We start from the raw sequence: 17,462 nt of genomic DNA on the forward strand, positions 1-17,462 counted from the left end.
AAACGAACTAAAGGTATACATTGTATACCCCGCGTATAAGACGACCACCGATTTTCGAGGGATGTTTTTAAGTATAAAAAGTAGTCTTATACGCCAGCAAATACAGTATCAGCGCTATGTATCGGGGGATTTTTACAAGTACAAGAACTTGTCAAAATGCCCTGAATCGGACCCGATAACGATGCTAGTATCAGTATTGGGACATCCTTACTTTAAACATTCCCTATTCTATCCAAAACTGAAAAAAAAAAGACTCGGATATACTTTTAAAAAGAATATTTCCCTTGATTACATTTACTGACTGGAGTGTAACTTTAGCAAAGTAATTTATATGACATCTCCATTTAAAACAAATATTTCAGATAGATTTCTTTTAATTCACAGGATTCCTGATGTCTGCATCTAGCTCCTCAAATTCTGTGGTTAAGGACACTGTAGCATCACAAGTCCCATTTGCTGATCTTTGCAGTACATTGGAAAGAATTCAGAAATCAAAGAACCGAGCTGATAAAGTAAATATACTGAAGCCGTTTGTTGACTCGTGGAGAAAATTTCATGATGCTCTACATAAAAATCAACCCAAGACAACAGACTCTTTCTACCCAGCAATGCGACTCATCTTGCCACAGCTGGAAAGGGAGAGAATGGCATATGGAATTAAAGAGACTATGCTTGCCAAACTATACATCAAAGTTCTGGGCTTGCCTAAAGAAGGTAAGGATGCTTTGAAACTTTTAAACTATAGAACTCCTACTAGCTCAAACTCTGACGCTGGAGATTTTGCTGCGATCGCTTATTTTGTTCTTAAGTCACGGTGCCTAAAAGATGGGAATTTGACCATACAGGATGTCAATGATCAGTTGGATGCAATAGCAAGCAACAATGCAGCTAGAAAGAAAGAACTCATAGAGAAAAGTCTTCTGCATTTAATTGCTAATACTACTGCCCTAGAACAGAAGTGGCTTATAAGAATGATTATTAAAGACATGAAACTTGGCTTTAGCCAGCAAACTGTATTTTCCATCTTTCACCGTGATGCTGCAGAACTTCACAATGTCACCACGGATCTTGAGAAAGTGTGTATTCAACTGCATGACCCCAGCGTATGTCTCAGTGATGTCTCTATCTCAATGTTTTCTGCTTTCAAACCCATGCTTGCTGCTATTGCCAATATTCAAAGAATAGAAAAACAGATGAACCACCGGAGCTTTTACATTGAAACTAAACTTGATGGGGAGAGAATGCAGTTGCACAAAGATGGTGATGTGTACAAATACTTTTCCCGAAATGGATTTGATTACACTCAGCAGTTTGGTGCCTCTCCCCTTGAAGGCTCCTTGACACCATTTGTTCATAACCTGTTTTGTATCGATGTGCAAAATTGCATTTTGGACGGAGAGATGATGGCTTACAATCCAAATACTCAGACATTTATGCAAAAAGGGAACAAATTTGATATAAAGAGAATGGTTGATGATTCCGATCTCCAAACTTGTTACTGTGTGTTTGATATCTTGATGTTTAATGACCAGAAATTGGCTCATGAAACACTTAGAAAAAGGAATGACATCCTTCATAAAATATTTACCCCATTTACTGGAAGAATTCACATTGTTCATAAAACAGAAGCTACCACCAAAAAAGAAGTTGTGGATGCACTAAATGAAGCTATTGATAATCGCGAAGAAGGTATCATGGTAAAAGACCCTATGTCCATTTATAAGCCAGATAAACGTGGGGAGGGGTGGCTGAAAATTAAACCAGAGTATGTTAATGGGCTAATGGATGAGTTAGATCTTCTAATTGTTGGAGGTTACTGGGGTAAAGGTCAGCGAGGTGGCATGATGTCTCATTTCCTCTGTGCCGTAGCTGAAACCCCAGCATCTGGAGAGAAGCCATCTGTTTTTCATTCTGTGTGTCGCATAGGCTCTGGTTACACAATGAAAGAGTTGTATGACCTTGGTTTAAAGTTGGCTCCTCACTGGAAGCGTTACAGCAAGAGAGATCCTCCTTCCAGTATTCTATGTGGAACTGAGAAGCCTGAGGTCTATATCCAGCCTGGTAATTCTGTCATTCTTCAGGTAAAGGCTGCAGAAATAGTTCCTAGTGATATGTACAAAACTAATTGTACTCTCCGTTTTCCTCGAATTGAGAAGATCAGAGAGGACAAGAATTGGTATGAGTGTATGACTGTTGATGACTTGGAACAGTTTAGAGAAAAGGCTTCTGGAAAATTGGCTTCAAAGCACTTAAATATAAATGATGAACCTCAAGAGAAAAAGCGAAAAACGGCTCCAAAAATTAGAAAGGTCATAGGAGTGGCTTCACATCTAAAAGCACCAGATCTTACTAACGTCACAAAACAATCAAACATGTTTGAAGAAGTTGAATTTTGCGTAATGAGCGGAACAGAAGAACATTCAAAGGCTGACCTGGAGAGCATGATCGCTGCATGTGGTGGCGTAGTTGTGCAAAATCCTGGGCAAGACACCTATTGCGTCATTGTTGGAGCAACAAATGTCCGAGTGAAGAACATCATTTCGTCAAATAAGCATGACGTTGTTAGAGCAGCTTGGCTCCTGGAGTGTTTTGAAAGCAAAACATTTGTCCCTTGGCAGCCTCAACATATGATTCATATGTGTCCATCCACCAAAGAGCACTTTGCCTCTGAATACGACTGCTATGGCGACAGCTATGTTACGGATACTAATGAGAACGAGCTCAAGGAGCTGTTTAGCAGAATGCCTGACAACAAGGAAAAAATCCCTCTGGACATGATTGCTGACCTAGAACAACGTTATTCATGGGAGGACACTTTCCACAGTATATTTCGCCAATGCGTTGTATATGTAGACATGTATGCAACTGTTAATGATCCACACACTAAACTTCCAACGTCTAGTTTAACTATAACTGCACTACAGCTGCGATTTCATGGCGCTAAAGTGGTGAGTCGCCTTGATGAAGGAGTTTCTCATGTAATTGTTGGTGATGACAAGTCTCGATTAACAGAGATGAAAGCTCAGAGGAGAACTTTTCAAAGAAAATGTAAAATTGTTCAAGTTTCATGGGTTTTGGCTTCATTGAATATGGGAAAACTCCAGATGGAACAAAATTATTTATTGTAATGTCAATCAAGTTTTTTAAAAATGATGCTTAATAGTGTATTTGTCCAACTATCTTATTACATTTTATCATCATGTTTTATAGATATATTTTAATAGCTTTTGGACATTTAAATTGCAGCTGAACTGAATTTTGTCTGTTTTGCATTTAATCTCAGTATGCAAGTTTATTTTAATGAACTATTTTTTGTATCTTTATGTTTGTAAAATTTGTATTTTCTGTCTTTAAAATACTTTTATCTATTTTTTGTGTTTTTTACTCCTGTGCTAGAACTCTCAAATTACAAAAAATATATTTTTATGATGTACCCAGTATCATGTGTCCTGTGTTGTAGGTGTTCTTTCTTTACCTGTTTTGTGAATGAAATAATTAATGGCGCTGATTAATGAAAAAAAAAGTACAAATACTCTTTTGTTGCCCTACCAATTATTAATTCGGTGTGTTGGGAAACTTACTTAAGTCCTAATTATCTGTGTCTACACTTCTGCCTTTATGTCATACATTTTATACAGTAAAGTCCCAGTTATCCTGCAGCCACTGGGATCAGTGGATGCCACATTACTGTAGTTTCTGGTTGATTCAGAGTTAATAGTACCTTTCAAGCAACCCGGCCCCCAGCAGCCCCATCCATCTGCCGCCTGGATTCCGCAACCGGCAGGTGAATGTAAAAAGCGGGTGGTAGCGGGGACAATAGCCAGCCTGCTATTAGCTATTTCAAATTGCAGTAGGAGCAGTTCTCTATCAGGTCTACTCCGCTGCTCAGTGGGTGGGTGCAACAGCCAGCCTGCTGTTGGCTATTTCAAATTGCAATAGCAGGCTGACTATTGCATCCGCCCACTGAGCACAGGAGCGGATCCGAGAGAAAGTTTTTTTTTTTTTTTTTTTAAAAAAATTGCTTGAGAGTGTGAGAGTGCTTGTTGCTTGAATGCGGGATAATGGGGAGTTTACTGTATAATCAAACCAAGCCCTGTCACCTTAAGACAGCATGTTCAGGTTATGCAATGTGAATGGGAACATGTAACAAACATAAAGTGTTATCCCAATTTGGCTTCAAAAGTGGAACTACACTTTAACTGTAGGGAAGGGATAGGGTTGAGTGTTAGGATTAGGCAAATTGTTGAGGTTAACTTAATAAACATGTCACAAACAGGGGAATAAAATTAAGATTATGTTGAAAAATGCATAAGTAATGCTTACAATTGGAGTAAATAGAATGCCATGCTGCTGTAAAAGGTAAAGTACAACTAAAGAGTGTAAAAAAAATTGCAGCTCACAGTGAGAGGTTGGGGAAGGGATATTCAGCAACAGGGGCAATGCTTTCCGTTTAGAAAGCAGTGAGCAGGGCCATGTGTGGCCAGGTGCTGATTGACAATGTTGATAGCCACACCCCTCCCCTTCTCACATGAGTTAACTGATATTGTAATGTTTTCAAGTATTTCAGTCTCAAAATTATAACTGCACAATAATATGAGATTCTCAGCGGGGCCATGCTGAATAATTGTTTGCAGTATCCAGACACAGTGTCTAAAGCTGTGTTATGTCTTCAGTGGTAAAATCTGCTTGCTTAAAGGAGAACTATGAGGTGAGTGCTTTTCACTCGCCTCGTAGTTCTAGCCGACCTGTGGCAATGAAACTGTCACAGGTCGGCTCAGTAGATCGGGAAGTGAGCGAACACATACTGGCACTCGCTCACTTCTCCATCCTGTCACTGCAGAGAGCCGTGACAGGGGAGAGACTGGATTCCCCCCTCCCCGCTCCGATCCTCCAGCGCTGACTGGCGGAACGGACGGGGGAGGGGCGGGTACTGCTGGCTCTGCCTCTAGATAGGCAGAGCCAGCTGTCACTCACGCAGCTGGACGGATCCAGACATAATTGTCGGGATCCGCTTCAGCTGCGGCGTCTCAGCTGTAGCTCGCGGTATACTGAGCTTAGGGTGACGGGAGGACGCTAGTTTGTGTCCTCCCGTTACCCTTAGGAGAACTATGGGGAAAAGCCCTAGCCCCATAGTTCTCCTTAAGTTTCCAATTCTGTACCAAGAAAACCAACTAGTTCTCTCCTGGTCAGTTTTTTGTTTTTGCATTGAATTTGATTTCTGGAAGGAAGGGTCTGGCTACTGCCACATATTCAGCCCCACTGTTGTATGAAGAAGAAGAATATCTGCTGAGAATAGTGGCCAGCCAATCGGATAAGCAGGAAATGTCATTTTCAGGGGACTCGCAGTGTGCAGAACATTGTGGTTACCATGGTTGTGGAAGCCATGCTTGATTTCTGCCAGTTGGAGAGAATTATAATAGGCTGCAGATTGAAACGAAATGGTCTTCCTACATCATGTTAAATTACAAATTTGTTGAAGCAATTATATACACCGATCAGCCATAACATTATGACCACTATTGAGTAGGTGCCCCTTTTGCCGCCAAAACAGCCCTGGCCCTTTGAGGCATGGACTCCACTAGATGACTGAGGTATACAGTGGTATGCTGATAGCACCAAGCCATCATTAGCAGATCCTTTAAGTCCTATAAGTTGTGAGGTGGGGCCTCCATGGATCAGACTTGTTTTTTCCAGCACATGCCACAGATGCATGAATGGACTTTTGGCGGCCAAGTCAACACCTTGAACTCATTGTTGTGTTCTTCAAACCATTCTTAAAGTGGACCTTTACCCCCTTTTACTAAAAATCACATCAACATGCAGCTCTGCATGCTGATTTAAAATCATATTGCATTTATTAGCTGAACAAACATGTTTTTAATTTACTTACAAATAGAGTTGATCTACTTCCTGGTCAGCTTCTGGCACAAATGATGTAATGTGCCAAAGTGTTGCATCCTGGGAAGGTTATATCAGCAGAGCATTGCTGGGAAATCTCATCTGTAATATGAGATCTCAGGGAGAGGCATTTTCCTCCCTGGGATGATGTGCATGGACACATGTCCTAGTCACATGTGCCAGAGTTCCAGGAAGTAAAGGGAGATCTGCCCTTAGCAAAAATGGCTACTGTCAGAAGAGTGGGAAAGAAAGGGGAAACCAAGGTATGCAAATAATACAAAGCCATCAATTGTCTACAAGTATGTGTTTGTACATTGTCATTACTAAACATTTCTAAAGGCGTGTTTGTTGTTGTTTTAAAGATAAGGGTAAAGGTCCTCTTTAAGGGTGCACATTTTTGCAGGGTGCATTATCCTGCTAAAGAGGTCACTGCCATCTGGGAATACCATTTCCATAAAGGTGCGTACTTGGTCAGCAACAATGTTTAGGAACATGATACATGTCAAAGTAACATCCACATGAATGGTAGGACTCAAGGGTTTCCAGCAGAACATTGCCCAAAGCATCACACTGTCTCCGTCAGCTTGCCTTCATCCCATCTTGCATCCTGGTGCCATCTCTTCCCCAGGTAAGCAACACAACCACACCAGGCCAGCCACATGATGTAAAAGAAGACATGATTAATCAGATCAGGCTACCTTTTTCTATTGCTCTGTGGTCCAGTTCTGATGCTTACTTGCCCATTGTAGGCGATTATGGCGGTGGACATGGGTCAGCATGAGCACCCTAACCGGTCTGTGGCTATGCAGCCCCAAACTTAACAAACTGCAATGCATTGTGTGCTCAGACACCGTTCGATCGAAACTGACAATAACTTTTTCAGCAATTTGAGCTACAGTAGCTCTTCTACTGGATTGGACTACGTAGGCCTTCGCTCCCCACATGCTTCAATTAGCGTAGACTGCCCATGACCCTGTTCTGCAGTTCACCGGTTTTCCTTCCTTGGACCACATTTGGTAGGTCCTGACCACTGCAGACTGGGAACATCCGATAAGAGCTGCAGTTTTGGAGTTACTCTGACCCAGTTGTCTAGCCATCACGATTTGGCCCTTGTCATAGTTGCTCAAATCCTTTTACAGGTGCCCATTTTTTTCTGCTTCCAACACATCAAATTCATGGACAAAATGTTCACTTGCTGCCTAATATATGCCACCCACTTCCAGGTGCCAGTGTATCGAGATAATTAATGTTATTCACTTCGCCTCTCAGTGGTCATAATGTTTATGGCTGATCAGTATATGCAGTAATGTTTTCACTAAAATGTTGCATTGAAAAGTAAATACCCAAACTGGGCAGAAATTCACAAACCTCAGCCTTGCAGAGAGCAGGCCAGTATCTACATCAATTGGTGTACTCAAGAGATGTAAGAAGGCACCATACTCCACCTACGTATAACTAAAATATAAATAACGTTGTGCACTGGCTTTTGGATGTAGCAACGTCTAGCCTGTTGTAGTCTTCTGAACAGCACTGTGATCTCCCTTCACGTTTGATTTGCTGTAAAGTTTTGTGCAATATTTCATATGTATTTTTATTTTTTGCTACAGTCATATGCTGTTTGTTAAAGTAATATATTGACGCTTTGCCATTCTTTACCCTGCAGACATGAACTGGAAGCTATTTATTTCATATTAAGATGTCACACACAGGTTTAAGAGGTTGGTCCATGCGTTTTAGCACATTTACACCTAGATGAGAAGTGATGGCACTAACTTGGAAGATGTATTTTAATGTACAAATAGAGGGAAATGCATGCTTTGTAATGGACAAATACAATGAAGCATGCTGTTAAATCAAGTGTGTTTTAAAAATCCAATTTTCTTACAGCCACCACACTTGGATAAAATGCAGTATCCATGGTAACAAGACATTAGCAAGATCAGTTTCTTAACAGATTTCACACAAGCCAAACCGCTGATGGAAATATGCAAAGCACTCCGAATTTCAATCACTAGATGGGGCTGTAGAGGTCAAGCAACATTACACATTTAAAGAACCACTTTGTAGTTTTTTTTTGTCCTAAAATCTTTCTACTATACCCCTAACCAGAGTGCTCTCACTTGTCACCTCTTCTATGAATAGAACTAAGCAAACGATTTGCCACAATTTTTAACTGGCAAGTATCAATTTGCCTTCTGACTAAGGATTCTCACACTTTCTTCATTTAGCCTTAAAGGGTACCTATGGCCAAAAACTAAAAATAAATACATATTTCTGTATTGAATTTCACAGTTCTATGCCACTCCTAATAATCATATTGATATAGAAGTTTGTAAACTTATTGACGATGCCCGTAAAATGAATTTCTTCGATGCACTGACACAATTTCACTCTGTAAATATGCCATCTGATCTACAACTCAACATCTGTACTTTCCACAATGTAACATCATCATTTAGAAATTGCGATTGCGTCACATCAAGTTGTTGAAAGTGACAAAGAGATGAGCAGTAAGGCAGACTCACTACATAATAGAGATTTTTTTCAAGTAAGCTTTGAATGTGTTTTCAAAAACCACTTAAGTATGTATTCCTATTACAGTGCTGATGTTATACCAGGAGAGTATATGCTGGGACTTGAGTACCCCTTTAAAGCGTATTTATAGCCAAAACATTTTTTCTAGTTATTTAGCAGGTAGCTCGAGCCACCTAGCGTTGGTTACAAGGATGCAAGGGGCTGAAACTGCCTAGCTTCCTACTTTGCTAGGACACCACTGGTGGCTCTTTGCTGCCTAATGTTCTATGTTGCTAGGATGCAGGTGGCATAAGCTGCCCAGTGCCCTTGGTTGGTAGGATGCAAACAGCTGGAGCCAACTAACATTCAAAATGACAACTTTGCGCTATACAATGTACTCGTCTAAGCACTGCATGGACGTTACATGTGTATAGAGCACTTTTTACACAGGATCTTGCTGCCAGTTTTTGCCTTATGGCGTGTGAATGAGCCCTTAACCCTTTCGCTGCCAAGCCCTCCGGAACATTTTTAAACAATGGGGTAAGTAGTCATGAGAGGAGATATACTAACCTCCTCCCGTGACGCAAAGCTCACTATATAGCGGGCTCTTGACCGTGCTATACTAAGAGCACCGCAGCAGGGCAGATCCCGACAATAGTGTCTGGATCCACCCAGCTGCGTGAGTGACCGCAGGTTCTGCCTATCTAGACCAGTGGTTCTCAACCTGTGTAACCTCAGGACCCACATTTGTCCTTGGTCATTAAGTTGCGACCTAAGTCGCACTGCAATGGAATGAACGGAATTAGGGTACCGCACGTTCCAGTGCGGGCATACAAGCCATTGCTTGTACAGCTCCCATGCGTGCCCTGTAGAGGTGCCGGGAGCCAGAATGTGATGTCACTCTGGTCCAGGCACCTCTATAGGACACGTGAGGGAGCTGTAAGCAATGCACGTATGGATGGAGCTCCCTCGCGGCCATAGCTCCATCCCATCTCAAGCTGACATTAGGCACTGGGCTGCATATTTTGAATGGCTGCTTGGCGCGAGAACTGACAGTGCTGCGTTAGGGGGAGACAGAGGAGCTTTTCACCTAGAAAAGTGGAAGGCATGCTGCGACCCACTGAACACAGGGTCCCGACCCACCAGTTGAGAACCAGGGATCTAGAGGCAGAGCCAGCTGTGCCCGCCTCCTCCCCCATCCGTTCCTCCACTCGGCGTTGGAGGATCGGAGACGGGAGGGGGGGGGGAATCCCTGCAGGGAGACTATCGGGAAGTGAGCAAATCTGTGCATGTTTCTGCGCACAATAGAGCCGACCTGTGACAGCTTCTTGTCACAGGTCGGCTCTAACTATGAGGGTGAGTGGAAATCGCTCACCTCAGAGTTCTCTTTTAAAGTGTATTTCCACTTTTGCTGTCAAACGTGAGTAAACCCACTCTGTATGTTTATGTGTTCCAATAACACAGCATATCTAAAAAAAAAAATTGTGTATATATGTGTGTGTGTATTTTAATATATATAATTTACTGTATACATTTCATGCCTTTAAGATTTCTCTAGGTAGCGGGTCTATGCAGGCTTTCAGTCATGGCCAACTCTGACTGCCCCCAAAGAAAAACTAGAGACAGACTGAGCTCCCCCTCATTAATATACGGTAGTATTATTCTAGATCTTTAACCCATAGTTAGGACAGACAGTGTTCAAATCTGATACTGAGATCTGCCCACACAGACAGGGTTAATTATGTTACCATTAATCTCCCCACCACACTTGCATTCCAGTGGGAAATCCAGTGCAGAAAACAACTTTTAGAATTGAGCATGCTTTGAGGAAGCAGCAATGTATATATTTTTTTTTTAGTTATGCTATGTGAATGAGAAACGTGTTACAAATATCAAATTTGGCTGCGAACATGTAAATACACTTTAAACGACTTCGGTCTATTGGATTAGCTGGAGACCTCCTCCACTAGCTGCAACTAGTGCTTCCACAGTCCTCTTAAGAGAGTTAGCAGCTATGACATACTGGACATATACAGCTTTTCAAAGTAGGCCCTAATGTAGATGCCATCTTCCTGAAGGCAAGTGGATGACCCATCAATTAAGGCTCATAATGAAAAGTCACACACCCAGAGTACACCTTGTGTTCCAGCTACCTGCCTGCAAAACAACCGACATAGGTCATGGCAGTGGAGGAGGTTGCCAAGTAATTCAAGGTGAAAAGTGTTAGGTATTTATGGGATAGGAAGGGCAGTTGGCCCCAAATTAACTAAAAGGTGCGTTGTCCTGTGTCTTAAAGCAGCACTCATAAATAGGTGAGGGTGATTCATGCAAATGTGATGAAAAGGAACAAACTGACAGTAGGAGAGAGCAGAGAGTGTCAGCACTATATTCCTATATATGACGCTAACAGATGAAGCGGTGTCCTCCTGCCTGTGCTGCATACTGTACTGTGTACTTGTTTGCCTTGAGTTCAGCTTTAAAGGAGAACTATGGGGTTAGGGCTTTTCCCCATAGTTCTCCTTAGGGTAACGGGAGGACACAAACTAGCGCCCTCCCGTCACCCTAAGCTCAGTATACCGCGAGCTACAGCTCGCGGTATACTGAGACGCCGCAGCCAGAGCGGATCCCGACATCGATGTCGAGATCCGCCCAGCTGCGTAACTGACAGCTGGCTCCACCTATCTAGAGGCAGAGCCAGCTGTACCCGCCCCCTCCCCTGTCCGTTCCGCCAGTCAGCGCTGGCGGATCGGAGCGGGGAGAGGGGAATCCAGCCCTCCCCGTCACGGCAGAGAGCCGTGACAGGATCGAGAGGTGAGCGAACCCGGTATGTGTTCGCTCACCTCCTGATCTACTGAGCCGACCTGTGACAGTCTCATTGTCACAGGTCGGCTAGAACTTTGAGGTGAGTGAAAAGCACTCACCTCATAGTTCTCCTTTAACAGTAAATGTATCATCAGTTCACTGAACGTGCTTACTATAATTTGTAACTGCTATTTTATCACTATTAGTTTTTGTTTTAGCTACTGCAAACCTATATTTCTTCAAAATGTTATGAACTGTTACTGCATTTTAAATTGATCTTTTTCTGCATTCCTCAGTACACACCTCACCTCATAATGAAGCTCGAAATATTTACAGCAGCAAAATCCAAAGCAATCATTTTTGAAAAATTGACTTATGTGCATCTAATATGATCTGTGCTATAAAGCCTTTAAAATATTTTCCATTATAAATATTAGTAAAATCCTCATGGTGTTTGCCTTAGTGAATTCATCCCAATATGCTTCAATTGTATGTAAAAACCAAACTTTGTTTTAACATTTTGGATAGAGTGGTGAAGAGTTAGACCCTCTGTCAAATTTTTACTACTGTCTTAGTCCCTACTTTGGAGAATAACTCACCATTTGTAGAAAGTTATCAGAAGCAGCACAGTGGCTTATTGGTTAGTGCTTCTGCCTTGCAGCACTGGGGGTTCCTAGTTCAAATCCTGGCCAGGTCACTATCTGCAAGGAGTTTGCATGTTCTTCCTGTGCTTGTGTGGGTTTCCTCTGGGAACTCCGGTTTCCACCCACACTCCAAAGACATGCTGGAAGGTTAATAGGCTCCTGTCTAAATTGTCCCTTTATGTACTGTATGCATGTGAGATAGGGACCTTAGATTGTAAGCTCCTTGAGGGCAGAGACTGATGTGAATGTGCACTGTGTAAAGCGCTGCATAAATTGTTGGCACTGTATAAATACCAATAATAAATACATCTAAATTGTTAGAGTGGTCACTAAAAGAGGTAAGGGTAAAGCTTCTAATGAAGACCTGTTGCGGTGACAAAATTATAAGAAGGGAATACCGTTCACTTTGGGAAGATTTCCTCCTGCTTCCTGTTGTGTCCAGGATAGGTTGTGATGAAAAAGCTCCCCAATAAGTGCCATAAGTGGCAAAAAATAACCTAAGTGGGTTTTTAAAGTGACACTACAAAATAGGGAACAAAAGTACCCACCCTCCAGAAGGAAGGACAGTGTCAATACAAATTCAGAGATGATTTTAGGATCTTCAGCCGAGTGATAACACAAATAAGACGCATTTTTGTTAAGTTTGTCAGGTCACGTGACTGGGCTCACCTTCAAGTTTTTTATTTGTTCTTTACAAGCCCATTATTTTTTTTCTATTCCACCACATTCGGGCTTCTGAAGCACATTTGTAATTGCTTTGCTTCATAATTGTGTGTTTTTTTCTTTTTCTTTCTTCCTTTTTTTTAGAGTAGCATCATAGTGGCAATATGGCCACTTCTCTTTAAACCCCCCATGATTTTTTAAGCACCTAGATGAATTAGTGTTTGTTTTTTTAAAGTATTTATTTAGTATTATTTATTAGTATTTATTTTACTTTATTTCTCCGTTTTCTTTTGTGAATAATTGATAAAACAGTGAGGCTACTAAAAAGGGGCTTTTTTTTTTAAACAGTGCTAAAAGATAGTTTATAGAAGCTTTTGTAACCCTCTAGAGCGGAGGTCTCAGATGGTGGTCCGTGGTCCGTATACAATACGAGCAGCTGGTCCGTCCGGACCACGATCCCCAGTGTCCTCTTGTGTTCCTCGCTGAGCACTGAAGGAGGATGGAACAATATCTTCCGTCCTTTTCAGCTGCCCATAGCCATCTCTGCCTCTCGGCCCCTCCCAGCTCTGCCCCTGGCATTCCCCAGCTCCACCCCGTCTTTGCTTCCCAGTTCCCTACTCTGCCTGCAAGCTCCGCCTCCAGCCCCTCCCAGCCCCACCTCCTAGCTCTGCTTCCTGCCTGCCTGCTCTGCCTCCCAGCTAAGGTATCCAGAAATAATGCGAGTACAGTACTATAAAGGGACACTCTGAGGGCCCGTTCACACCAATGTGGTACATTAATCGCAGGCTTTTGTGATTAACGCTCTATACTGCACACTATTGCGTACCGCATGCACTACTTTTTTAAACTGTTGCACCACAACAAATTATATTGCAGTACCATGAGTTGCGGTTGGACACATTGCAGTCAGGAGGTGCATTTGGGGTGTCATTCAAATGAATGGCAACGCAATGCACCTGCCACGCTGTAACACACTGTAGGTGTATTGCGTAGTAGTGTGCATTAATCACACTTCTTTGGTGTGAACAGGCCCTTTAGGGGACAACCAGTGTAAGGGAGCACTCTGATGGGGACAACTAATTATTAATTTCCCCCTTACATTAAATACAAACATAAAGGGGAACTCTGATGGGGCAAACAATGTAAGCGGGCACTTTGGTGGAGACACGCAATGGCAGGGGACACTGATGAGGACAAGCAATGTAAAGGGACACTCTAATGGGGACAAGCAATTTAAGGGGGCACTCTGATGGGGACAGCCAATGGAAGGGGGCACTCTAATGGGTGCTGCACTTTTTTTCAGTGAAGCCAGCCACAACATGGTACAACAGCATCGCACATCGCTATGCCCATAGAAGTTAATGAAATGTCACTTGAGACATTTTACTAGAGTACTAACAAAAAAGGTGTGATGTGTGGGGATCGATGCATCAGCACTGTGCCTGGGAAAACACACCAGCAGCTTTGTGTTGCAGTGCAGCTGCTGGTGTGAATGCAGCTAAAATGGTGGCCCGCGGTCAAGAAACAAACAGAGATGCTGTTATTATGCTTCTTTTTTATTTTGGGAGGGGGTGTGGTTGGGCATTTAAAAAAACTAGCTCTTCACAATTTTTTTCTTTAGTTTATTGCCATATTTGCTAGTGGCAACTCCTAAACAAATAATTATTTTGTATCATTTTGCTACAACATCCCTTAAAAGGAACCTGTCAAGAGAAAAATATGGGAACTGCCATTTCTGTCCCCTGTCTGTGTGTGCATGCTCCAGGGCTGTTTTCCTCCTTATTCTTTCTTCACTGCTTAGTAAGTCACTGCCTTTAGAAAAATAGCATGTGCATGTGTGGATTGTGGACAGCTGATAGGTGCATGCTTGCTCCAAGTCAATAAATAGTAAAGGAAGGTTATGGCAGCTCCCATATTTCTAACATGACATATTCTCTTGTGAGATTTTATTTTTTTAGAAAGAGCTAAACAAAAAAAGTAAAAGAAATGTATGTGTGTGGTGACGTGCATTGAAATGCATGTGTTCGCATGTTGCCACAATGTATGATAATACACCTGCTCAGTAGAACTCAAAGCACAATGCACAGCAGCCGACCACAGTACCTGCTTGTTTCGAAAAACAGGTCATGTGTGTTTTTTACAATGCAACGCTCAATATGTATTGCGGTGCACTGCTGTTCCTTTGGTTCTGTAAAATACGTTGGGGTGCCATTCATAATGGGCAGGTGCGTTGCCATGGTTTGTGGCGATGTTTGTTAACTTGTGCACTTTAGCTTGCATCGCCACAATGCACATGTGCAAATGGGCCCAAATACATTTCTTTTGCATTTTTTGTTTAGCGCTTTCTAAAGCATAAAATCACCGTAAGGGATAAAAAAAAGTAATGCTTTTAAAAAAAAATCTGTTGTGGGGCCTTACTCAATGTACATTAATGCGTGTTATAATGTACATTAAAACAGTAGAAAGGCATCATGGCACACTCACAAACCAGCATGTAAAACAACTTGTCTCACCACTGAGGTTAATAACAGAGGTTTGGATACACGTCTTCTGCAGAAAATGTGAAAGCCGCACTGCTGCGCCAAGGCACATCTTATAGTGCGGTCCTAACTCTAAACTATGAGAGTCTCCACCTTGCAGCACATGGGGGCAGAAGATATCAAATTGGGTGCAGGTTTGTCAGGAGGAAGCCCAGCCTCCTTAAAAGCACAGAAACACACAAGGGATCCCGCACATCCCAATGGCAGCTGAGAACCCCCATGCGTCGCTGCACCAAATCGGTCAAGCAAAACAAATGACAAACGCACTCAACAACTTGTCACCAGTTATACAGCAAGGTGCACACGAAATGGGCTTTGAACAGTAAAACAGTAGAAAGGCATCATGGCACACACACAAACCAGCATGTAAAACAACTTATCTCACCACTGAGGTTAATAAAAGAGGTTTGGATACACGTCTTCTGCAGAAAATGTAAAAGCCGCACTGCCGCGCCAAGGCACCTCTTATAGTGCGGTCCTAACTCTAAACTGGTTTAGAGTTAGGACCGCACTATAAGAGGTGCCTTGGATACACGCCTTGGTGCGGTCCTAACTCTAAACTAGTTTAGAGTTAGGACCGCACTATAAGAGGTGCCTTGGCGCGGCAGTGCGGCTTTCACATTTTCTGCAGAAGACGTGTATCCAAACCTCTGTTATTAACCTCAGTGGTGAGACAAGTTGTTTTACATGCTGGTTTGTGAGTGTGCCATGATACCTTTCTACTGTTTTACTGTTCAAAGCCCATTTCGTGTGCACCTTGCTGTATAACTGGTGACAAGTTGTTGAGTGCGTTTGTCATTTGTTTTCCTTATAATGTACATTAACACATGTAGATTAACGCACTTCAGTGGAAATCTTTAGTGAAAATGAGCCCTCGATGTGATAGAAGAGCAACTGGATAAACTAAGTCACAGAATAGTACAAGAATGGAGGGTGATTGATCTTTATTGGGTAGATGGGGTCCCTTTAAGAACATTAATCACATTAGATTGTTAGATCTTCTGGGCTCTAGATCGTTCTTGCAGAAGATGACAATTTCTGTGAGGGAAAAAGTATATTAGACATTGCCATGTTATACCAATCTATATATTATTCTGCCAGTCTTAAATGTAATGATCCTTTTCAATAGAAGTATAATTCTTGAGCGCACTCACCACAGCAACCAATCAGAATTCAATCTGTTGATGCCAGACCAACTACAAATGAACTCTGATTGGTTTGTAAGATTACTGCACTGAAGAACTATTATAACAAGTTTGCTACTGACCATCTTCAGTATCAGAGGTTGAGGTGGGGTTGCTGGTTTTGTTCTCCGATCTGTTAACATGATATTAGAAATTCGTTTTTGTAAAATATAGCAAGAAAGTAATATTTTATGGCAAGAAGTAAAAGAAATAATCTATACTTACAATGTCATCACAATAAGTACAGCACAATTAGTGACAAAGTAAACAAAAGCCACCATTCCTACTAAGCATAAGAATATCTTATTTTCCCAGTTCGTCAGTTCCTCCTCTGTTAACTCCTCCGTGATGCCTATAAGCACATGAAACTTGTAAGAAAACATTTTCTGCACAAAGTATTTCAAGCAGTTTAATTTGTGGAGGTAAAGTATTATCATTGGTTTGTAATTATATATGCACATGAAGACAACCATATTTACTCATTAATTACTCAAGCTCTGCTTTCTGCTTTGCACTGCTCCTTCCTACTCCTCTCCTCAGATGGCAGCCGTCCCTTATACCCTAATGCTGGAGAACAGAATATGCAAAATTGCATACGTGCACAATCTTTATCTTTCAATTTAGGAGTGTTTGCATAAAAAAAAAAAAATAGTATCGCTTTAATTAGGCAGGTAGAGTTGTATGAAATGAAATAGATCTCCCTCTAGTGGCTCATATACAAACCTCATCTTTTAATACTATATCAAGCTCAAGCATGTAAACATCTTGCATTAAAGCAGAACTTTGAAAATAATAAAAAGAAAACTGCAAGGAAGTAGAGATTAGAAAAGACATGCAATTTTTCTCTGCCAAACACTTCTTCCTCTTTCCCCTAGCAATTTGTTATATTTTCTGAGTACACGTGCACCTTTGCCCTGTGCAGAAGCCATAGAATAGAGCCATGTGTCAGGGGATATGTAACTCTTGCACGAATGTGCATGAGTTGCATCATCAATTGCCGCGAAGTACAACTAGGAGCCCAGAAGAAGTGACGGAAGAGTTTGGGGAGGGGGACCCTTGACAGGGATTGTTATAGCACAAGAGGAGGGCACACTGGTCAGGTAAGTGTGCCATAATTTGCGGTTATGCTGTGTGTATGTGCACATTAAGGCAGCACATCACCCACCACACAGTAATTTACTTCTGCTTTAACCAGTTGACATCCGTGGTGTTAAACC

At 41.9% G+C, this 17,462-nt stretch overlaps 1 protein-coding gene across 1 annotated transcript; it reads left to right on the top strand.

The window, feature by feature from the left end:
• The first annotated feature begins 388 nt into the window (after positions 1 to 388).
• LIG4 (DNA ligase 4) lies at positions 389 to 3,149 on the top strand. Its single transcript, XM_018563154.1, has one exon. The coding sequence runs from the start codon at positions 393 to 395 to the stop codon at positions 3,126 to 3,128; it is 2,736 nt and encodes a 911-aa protein (XP_018418656.1). The 5' UTR covers positions 389 to 392; the 3' UTR covers positions 3,129 to 3,149.
• The last annotated feature ends 14,313 nt before the right edge of the window (positions 3,150 to 17,462 follow it).

Source organism: Nanorana parkeri, unplaced genomic scaffold (genome assembly GCF_000935625.1).
Source record: "Nanorana parkeri isolate BGI_ZX_2015 unplaced genomic scaffold, ASM93562v1 scaffold636, whole genome shotgun sequence".
NCBI classification, from domain to species: domain Eukaryota; kingdom Metazoa; phylum Chordata; class Amphibia; order Anura; family Dicroglossidae; genus Nanorana; species Nanorana parkeri.

Bases quoted from the DNA above. Each gene is read 5' to 3' on its own strand.
- LIG4 (XM_018563154.1), top strand. From the start codon at position 393: ATGTCTGCATCTAGCTCCTCAAATTCTGTGGTTAAGGACACTGTAGCA.